Raw genomic sequence first — 9,394 nt, forward strand, 5'->3', positions numbered from 1 at the left:
CTCCCCTATCTGTGGCTCCGTGGGTGTTCCTTTTTGGCCTCACCATGTCCTGCATTCTTGTGTGGGGAGCGGGAGCTGAGACCCTGTGTGACACCCTGCGTGACAATACCCCACCTGGATCTGACAGGTGGACCTCACTGCTGCTCTACAGTCACTTTGGAGGGAAAAAATGCAGGGCTTGCAGCCTCCGAACTGCTGTGGCTGGCTGTACCTCCCAACAGGCCAGGTCTGAACCCTGGTGTCTGCCTGTGGTTTCTCAGGCATATGACGCTCATATGGGATGTCTGCGTACGTGACTGGCACAATGGACCATCATCATGGAGAGTGGAGACATGTGATCCCTGCCAAAGCCTGCTCTGGGGAAACTCAAAAGACCTCTGCTCTTGTGCTGGAACTCTGAGCAGGGGTGCCGCTGGTCCTTAAGGGTGGCATGATCCTTCTCTTTATGTACTGGAACCTAGCTAACACAATATCACAATATTTGAACCAGATAACACAGCGCCAAGCATGTTACATACGTACTCCCGGAGTCCATCACCTCATTTAATCCTAAAAGGACTGTATAATGAGGTATCAGTAAGAGATCTCAAGATCATTCCAATGTCTTGGTTTCCAGTAACTGACATTAACTCTGGACATTTTTAAGCTGAAGGGGAATACACTAGAAAGCTAGATTAACTTAATACGTAGAACTTAATATGAAGGTGCTCTGAAGGGCCACACTGCTGGATCACGGTCCTGAAATAGTCTGTGGCACTGGGATGAATCGGTTCTCCACTGGTACCAAGGTAGTGATATCATTCACTCAAGTCTAGTTCCTGTGGACTAGGATATCTAGTTCCTAGATATCTGATTTATTAAGCCTAAATCATGGACTTTCCCGGCTGCCCTGGAATATGGGGAGCAAAGACTGGCACTGTTGGCTTCCTCAGAGGGCATGGCCATTACCTCTGAGGCCACTAGCTCAGGGAGTCACAAGGTGAATACATAATGGCCTTTATGTGTGACTATTCAGCACTCTTGTTTATTTTGCATTAGAGTGGGTTTTCAGCAAGAATAACTTTGAATGTTCCAGTCTTATCTAAGCTGCACTGAAGAAAATCAAAGGTCATGTCATGTGTCTCCTCTTGCATCACATTGTAGAAGTTAGAGCAATACTTCACCCCAGGCTGGTGTAATTCTGGCCTTAGGAATCACAAGCAAAGGGTAAGGATTTGTAGCATTTTGGGGGGTTGTGGGCCCTTGTGAAATCTGCTAAAAAAAATATTTGCTATTTCCCTTCCCTTAATTTTCTCTTTTTCTTTTCTGTTTTTTATTTAATTTCATTGCATTTATATTACTTTGCGAGCTTTTGCACCACTTCTCCCTTTCTTTTGCTTAAGAAGGGGTGGATTTAAATTGGCAAATACAGGTATCCGACACCACAGAACCTCTCTAGACATAACTCAAAATTGATGCCCTATGAGGCCAGCTCTGTGGATTAGTGCTGATCTCTGTTTTTTTGTTTTTTTTTTTCCTGGAATATTGAAGATTAGAGGTATGGAGGGTCGGAGCAAGCAGGTCTTCTAAAAGAAAGGAGCCCTGCTTAATATCCCAGCACAGCTGTGTGTTGCCTTCAGGCATATACTTGGAGAAAGAAAACTGAAACTCAGGTGCTGTTTTTTTGTTTTGTTTTGTTTTTTTTTTCTGAGAAGCTAATGACAAGGGTCTTGATGAAGATCTGTGACTTGTGCTTTTGGGCAGGGAGACAGGAGGGATGGTGAGGAAGTGCTATTGGAGCAATGCTGCAGACAAGATGATATTTTGTGTGGTTCTGTATGGCCCATTGCTTCCACTGCAGTGGTGAGAGCAGTGATGTTTGGGTGTGGCATCCTAGGACAACCCTGGTCTTGAATCACCAGAGCCACTGAGCAGAGTCACAGAGGCAACTTAGCTACCAGGAGCATTACAGCTTTAGGCCATAGGAAGAGTTTTGAGGGGCTTCTTGTCTCATGGATGTACTTGGATTCTTGATTCCGCACTGGACGACAGTCTACAATTACTGCAAACTACAACCCCTACTCCCAGCTAGATTCCTAGACTCAGTAATTGAGAGGTGGTCTAGCTCAACAGTAAAGGCACTGGATCAAGACTGTCTGGGTTCAAACCCAATGCTAACTAACTCTTACTACTTGTATGACCTTGGAAAAGTTTCCTCATCTGCAAAATGGGAGAAATAATAGATTTTGTTGTGAAGATAAAGTGATTTAATGTATGTAAACCACTTAAAGATGTGACAGGCACATGGTAAGCTATTGCTTTTAGGCTCAGATGATGTTATATCCTTGGGCCTTCAGTTATGCATTAATCAACTGCATTTGAGTTTGAAATAGGAATTAGTGATTGGAGATGGGTAGGCAGAAAAAAACAACAGGAGATGCATTTCGCCTCAGTGCCCCTTTACAAAATACTTCTGAAATTTTCCCAGTAAATTGGTCAGAACCTGACCCCTATTGACTACCCATGGCTCGTTAATGATGTCTACACACAGATTGAGCATTTTGTTCTTTTAATTGGACTCACATATCCTTTTAATTGGACTCATGAAGTGAAGGTCAGAAGTCACTGATCTTGGGTACATTTTTCATCAATTTGCAACAAGATAATATGTTGTGACAGTATGCAACCCATGTCCATCCCACTCTACAACCAAAGAAACATCTGCCACCAATCGCAGTGCAAGTACGAATTTCTACTCCATCATTCCCGAAAAAACCGTTCCCTGAAGGAAAAGAAGAAAAGAAAAGAAAAGAAAAACCAATTATCAAGAGGCTGGAAAAATTCCTAGGTCTGCCTTCTCTTCCTGGTGGATAGTTTATTATTTTGTGATTTACTTTCTGGACTCTGTCCTCTCACCTCCTACCACATTCCAGTGAGGGCCACTGAGTCTGAGGCTAATCAGAGGAAGATGAGGGGAAATAGGAATTTGGATAGCTGAACCGTGACATGGGTGTCGTAACATTGGCTCCCCTCTCTCAAGCTTTGCCAGACTGTCAGGACATAGCAACTGATGAGCAGGGCAGGGGCTGAAGACCACTAACCTATATCCCTAGGCTGTGAGTCCATCTGATATTGGTGTCTTCCCTGCTGGGCTTATATCCACAGGGGTTTTTAAGTGTTGCAGTCCTCGGAAGAACCCCACTTTCATGATCAGATCTGTACCCACCATCTTACCTGAAGGCAATGAGATCACCAGGAGGAAGAGTAAACCAGAGAGATAGAGCTTCATCACTGAGGAGGGCACAGGGCTGGAATTTCCTGGGGTTGGCTGCCTGGGAGGCTGCTTTATAGAGCTGAGTGAGGCTGGGTGGGGCCAGCCTCGGGAATGCCCTGGGAAGGGCATCCAGGGGAGAAGGTTTTCTTCAGAGTTACAGGAAAAAATCCCTGGGTCTTTCCTTGCTACTTCAACTTCTCCAAATCTTGGGAGAATAGGGACTCAGTCAAGAACAGAGACCAATTGTCGTCATGCTTGGGCCCGAACGCTTTCCCTATCACTTCAAATGTGTACTGATAGAAGAATGGCAGGGAAAGTGTCAACTTTGTCTCTCCTTTACTTCCTAGTCCCACTGAGAACACAGGAGCCCAGAGAAGCGATGCTATAAAGCACAGGCTTCATTTAATGCCAGAGGAAGAACTTGCAGTGTTGTAAGAAACAAGGGGTCTCAAGGTGTCAGTTATTGGCTGGCCAGGAGTTAGCTAGGTGCTCAGACAGCTGAGAAGGAATAAGCTTCTCTTCGGGTGATAGATTTAGTCACCTTGCTGGAGGCACATGCCACAGGGACACATTCTCCAGAAAAAGTTCACCAAGGGGCATTGTCTTCCAAATGGCTGTTATGAAATGGTGGCTAGAATTTGGGAACTTTAAGGGTTCTGGGAAAGGTGTCGGGAGTGGGTAGGTTGGAATTCTCTCCTGGTCTCTCACAGGAAGAGCCAGTTTAGTGCTTTGTTCAAGGTTGGATGTTCTGTGTCAGGAGTGGAGCAAGACAGTGCTTCCCTGGAGCTATGGGGAAGGGTCATTAGGTCTGTCCCCTCTAAAGTGGTGGTGGGGGACTGAGAGTTGAGAAGACATTAACACTGGTTTTATTCTTGTGCCTTGAGGCAGGCTTGTACCCAAGTGGCCCACGGCCGTAGGATTCTGAGTTTGTAAAGTGGCAGTAGAGCATGGCTTTATTGGTTACGCTCTGTTTTGCAGCCACATGCTCTTGGAGAAATGATTCAGCATCTTTGAGCTTCTGCATGATCTTCTCCACATATGCATTGTAAGAGAGTTTTTTGAGGATGCAATGAAACAAAGCTTACCAAAAAATGCATTGCACTCATTTTTGTTTAGATTAGGCTCCTCCTCTTTCATCATTACTGAATCCCACCACTATAGCTGTGTTGCTTTTTCTTTTACAGAACCTCTCCAAAGACTTCTTAGTGAATGCCACACATTGCTGGGAGAATTTTATTCCGGTTTCCAACAATGCGCATACAGCCGAGAGCACTGCTGTGCGTGGGGGTGAGAATAGGGGAGAGATGGCGGGCTAGTGGACTAGCGGTAGATGGGTTGGTGCCAGATCAGGGCTGAGGATTCCCTTGTAGGACCCCGTGGAAGGCTCCCAGGAGACCCTGCACTGGGCGTGCGATTCCTGCCCATAGAGTGCAGGTCGTATCATGACCATCTGCCACCAGAGGCCTCGCACAGGCTCAGTGGTACCACCTCATTCTGTTAGAGACAGAAAACACGGCTCAGATTGGTGATGGGCTTGCACAAAGGAAAGACGCTGTGGGCTGCGTCTTGATATTCATCTCTCTTGATTCTTAGTTTGGAACTCTGTCCTTCTCCATATATTTTAAGTTGTTCAATCATGCATTAGGGAATATGGGAGGTATGAATCCAGCATTTTCTAAATACTTCTGAGCCCCTTCCATACACAGTTCTGGAACAGCAGATCTAAAATGCATTTTGCATGCCTGAAACTAATATTGTGTGTTAGCTATATTTTAATAAAAATTTAAAAAATACATTTTGAGATCAGTATGTGTTCAGGACGGACCCTTTCCTTTTCACTGATGCATGTCCTGATTAAATCACTGTTCCAAACGTTGGGCAGGAGCTTCTCCAACTGTGCTTCGTGTTCCCATCTCCTGCCTGAGGTCTTGTGGGGCCAAATTGCCAAGGAAGCACAAATGGCTTCATTCTTTTCCCTTTAGTGGTGCTTGCTTCCTTTATCTTTGTTTCCTAGAATTCTCATGCTTTCTTTATCGTGCCAACTATGGGGGCTCAGAACGAGTCACCCCAAGATATGCCTCTGTGGTATGTGGATTGTTTTGAACTAAAGGCAACTTTAGCCATGGGCTCAAGAGAAACTTCTGCCCCTCCCTTACCTACCTAGAAGAATTGAATTAGGAGTCTTGCCCATAGTAAGAGATTATCAGAGATAACCTCTTCTGACCTACCAAAAGGCAGGACAAACTTCTATTAACTAAACATCTGTTCTTTTTATCCTGCTGCAATGGACCTTTGAAGCCCCCCAGGAACATTACATCTTACGTCTGTAGTTCAAGACATCTTATATACCTCAATCCCCCTTTCCGTCTCTGAACTCTTCGTCTCTGACTTTCTTATGTATGCAGGGTTCCCATACATCTGTGTGTGTTGTATTTGGTTACTTTCTCTTACTAGTCTGTCTCATGTCTATTTGATTATTAGACCAGCTGAAAGAACTTTGAAGGTAGAAGAAAATTTCTTCCTCCCCCACACTATCTTTAAGAAAAAACATCCCCTATACATCCTACGCTATACTACTGAATTTCCTCGTTAAAGGAGAGTTCCCCATGTACAACTGCCTCATTCACTAGTCAGATAGGTCCTGACTTCACTGCTCATTTTTCTCCATGTACAAGTTTATTTTCCACCATGGCTCTTATTTTTAAACTTCTGAAATAAATCATTGATAAAAGAGGGCATTTAATACACATAAAGAAAAATAAGCAAATCATCTACATAGCTTGGTGACTCAGTAACCACCACTCAGATTAAAATAAAAACACAAAACCCTTTTCCAGCACCACAGAAAATCCCAAGGCACCAATAAGTGACCACAGCCTACTCCCTTCCTCATAAGGAAACCACTGCTCTGAGTTAGTTAATCCTTACTTTCTTGCTTTGCTTTATGGTTTTCCCTTCAATATGCATCACTAAACAGGGTACTTTAAGTTGCCTGTTTTTGACCTATGTATAAATGGCAGCACAAATGTATTATTTGTGGCTAGCTTCCTTCTTTATTATGTTTTTAAGGTTTATTTGTGTTTAACATTAATTAGTGTTCATCTCAATATATTGACTGCTTTCTGTATTTATGACTGTTGACAAGTATTTGAGTTGTTTCCAGAGATTACAGTGGATATTTTATATAAGTACAATATCTTGTACTTATATTCTGCACACACGCTTGCTTTCTGGAGGATAAACACCTTGCAGTAAAATTCCAAGTCACAGAGCATGCATAACTTCAATTTGTCTAAATGCCAAACTGCTTACCAACATGGTTTGTACTGATTTTTAATTGTTTTTTTAAAAAGATTTTTATTAAAAAATATAGCTAACTTATGAGCATACAGCATTATATCAGTTTCAGGGGTACACCATAGTTATTCAACGTTTACACACCTAAAGAAGTGATCACCATAAGTCTAGCAACCATCTGACACTGTACTACACTATCACAATATAATTGACTATATTCCCCATGCTCTATGTTACATCCCCACGACTTATTTGTGTTTTACTTGGAAACTTGAACTTCTTATTCCCCTTCACCTCCCCCCCCTTTTTAATTTTTCAATTACGTTAACATTCAATATTATCTTACAGCAATTTCAGGTGTACAGCATAGTGGTTAGACATTCGTATAATTTAAGAAGTGATCGCCCTGACGAGTCTAGTACTCATCTGGCACTATACATAGTTATTACTATATGATTGTCTATATTCCCTTTGCTTTATTTTACATCCCCAGGACTATTTTGTAACTACCAATTTGTATTTCTTAATTCCTTCACCTTTTCACCCTGTCCCCTGGGCACCGGCTGGCTCCAGGTGCTCCAGGAGTGTCCCTCGTGGGGGTTGTGTGTGTCCTCCTGTTATATTTGAGCCTTGATTGCTATTGACATGTCAGTAGATGGGATTGACCATCAGGCTGACTTGCTTTGGGTCTGGCCACATCCATAGCTTATGGGCTACTGTGCAGGGGTCTTACCCCATTGAGTGGGATTGGTTTCAGTGGGCTCTGGTGCCTGTTGAGACCACCCGTTGGGTGTGCCACTTGTGGGGCTAATTGATTGGTGCTCTGCTGTGATCTAAAGCCAACCTCCAAGTATGTTGGTTCTGAGGCCTCTTGTGGGGGGCTCCGGTGTAGGCCCAGGTCAGCCACTGCCTGTGACCAGTTGGGGACTACGTGGTAGGAGCTACAAAGTGACCCACAGCTGGTCGCTGCCAGTGCTGGACCGGGAGGCACACAGGAGAGGCTATACTGTGAACCAAGGATGGTCGCCACTGGTACCGCCTCTAGGGTCGCTCCTGACAAAGCCAGGCCCACTCTCAGGCCTACTGCCAGCTGCTGGCTCCTAGAAGGTTCAGCTGCTGATAAAGCCTCATGTGCCTTGTGCGGTACAGAGTTGGGATGGCGGGGTCTTAGTGAGCCACAAGGGTGGAGGAATTGGAGCTCACCAGACCAGTTCAGATTCAAATTTAGCTATGGGCATGGGTGTCGGGCTCAACAGGAAAGATGGCACCTGCCTGCTGGCTGTACGAGAGAAGGACCTCACACAGGGAAAATGGTGACTGTCCCTCCAGTCCTATCCCTGAAGTTACACAACTCAGTCTCTCCCCATATGTCTCCGATGCCCCCAGAGTCACCATCCCTCCACTGGAGCCCAGGATGAGTGCCTTTGTGGGCCCTTTAAGAGGACGCTGTGGTTTCCCACAGCCTTCCATCACAACCAGATGGTCAGAATCCCCAGTTTTCCATAGATAGATGTTTTGTGGGGAGCCTAGTGTGAGGCTGGGGTTCCCTCACTCCTCTCTGGGGAAACTCTGTGCCCCAGATATCTCTCCCAAGTTTCAATTGCCACATGTGGGTGTGGGACCAGCCTGTTTTGCGTCTCTTCCCCTCCTACAAGTCTCGATGTGGCTTCTTCTTTATATCCTTAGTTCTTTATATCCTTTATATCTTTATCCTTAAAACTTCTGTTCAGTTAGACTTCAGATGATTGTCCAGGTTGACTGTTCTATAATTTAGTTGTAATTCTGATGTGCTCATGGGATGAGGCAAGCACAGCATTTATCTGCTCTGCCATCTTGGATCTCCCCCTCCCACCCCAGACTTGCCATATGTTTATGTGGTAGGTATATTTTAGTGCATAGAAGATGATGATCAGAAGATGAGATGCAATTGGAAGGGCTGCAATTTGAACCAAGGTGACAGACTCCAGAATTTACTCTCTTATCTATTACTTGCTACTATTGTCTGCTATAGAGGTTGGCCTTCTGTTAGTAACATGTATCATAGGGTATTCAACTTACCCAAGAACAAGAGAAGATTTTCAAGACAGGTAAGGGGTTAAAAAAAGGCAAAAAGTAAAGAAGCCATAAACCTTGCATCAGACAGGGCTGTGCCATGGCAGAACTTGACTTCCAGGAGCTGAGAGATGTGGAAACGTCTCATATTGTGGAAAAGCTTAAATAAGGTTTACTCTGTATACAGGGTCCATGTTCAGATACTTAAACTCAGGGCTCCGAAGGGGACTAAATGAGATAGAATGGTCTCTTTTATGAATCTCAAAACTTTTCTACCAATGCTCCATTGAGGGAGGACATGTGGTATAATGGAAAGAACATAAACCTTGGCTTCTGATAGATTTGGGTTGGCTTCTGGGCTCTGCTACTTATGAATTACGTGATGTTGGATGAGTTATCTAATTTCTTGAATCTGGATTTATTTATCTATAAAATGAAAATCAATGTATCTGTTTATAAGGTTATTGTATGGATAAATGAAGATAAAAATATAAAATAAAGAGACTATGGGCTCTTGGTAATTGTTAGTTCTTTTCTTCTTCTTCCTATGTTTATCAAGAAAAGAGAAAAAAGGAGTGGAAAGTGGGCTGACCTTATTTGTATAATCTTGGAAATCAAAAGATGGGGGAGAGGAATAGGAAAAGAACAGGAGAGACTTTAGCAAGCTGGCACTTCCCTATTGCACTGTGGTTCCAACTTCATGGATGGCATCATGCTCAGTATATTTACATTATAATGGACACTTTACTCAAAGTAAAGTTGGAAGACATATTGCTTCCTGGAGTACAGTGA

At 43.8% G+C, this 9,394-nt stretch overlaps 1 protein-coding gene across 1 annotated transcript; it reads right to left on the minus strand.

Annotated features, from left to right (window-relative positions):
* Positions 1-2,594: 2,594 nt before the first annotated feature.
* On the minus strand, positions 2,595-3,268 carry DEFB136 (defensin beta 136; the record flags this gene model as incomplete). Its single annotated transcript, XM_081077367.1, has 2 exons — positions 2,595-2,761; positions 3,214-3,268. The coding sequence occupies 2 exons, from the start codon at positions 3,266-3,268 to the stop codon at positions 2,595-2,597; spliced, it is 222 nt and encodes a 73-aa protein (XP_080933493.1).
* Positions 3,269-9,394: the final 6,126 nt, after the last annotated feature.

Source organism: Rhinolophus hipposideros (assembly GCF_964194185.1).
Source record: "Rhinolophus hipposideros genome assembly, chromosome: 16".
Classification (NCBI taxonomy): domain Eukaryota; kingdom Metazoa; phylum Chordata; class Mammalia; order Chiroptera; family Rhinolophidae; genus Rhinolophus; species Rhinolophus hipposideros.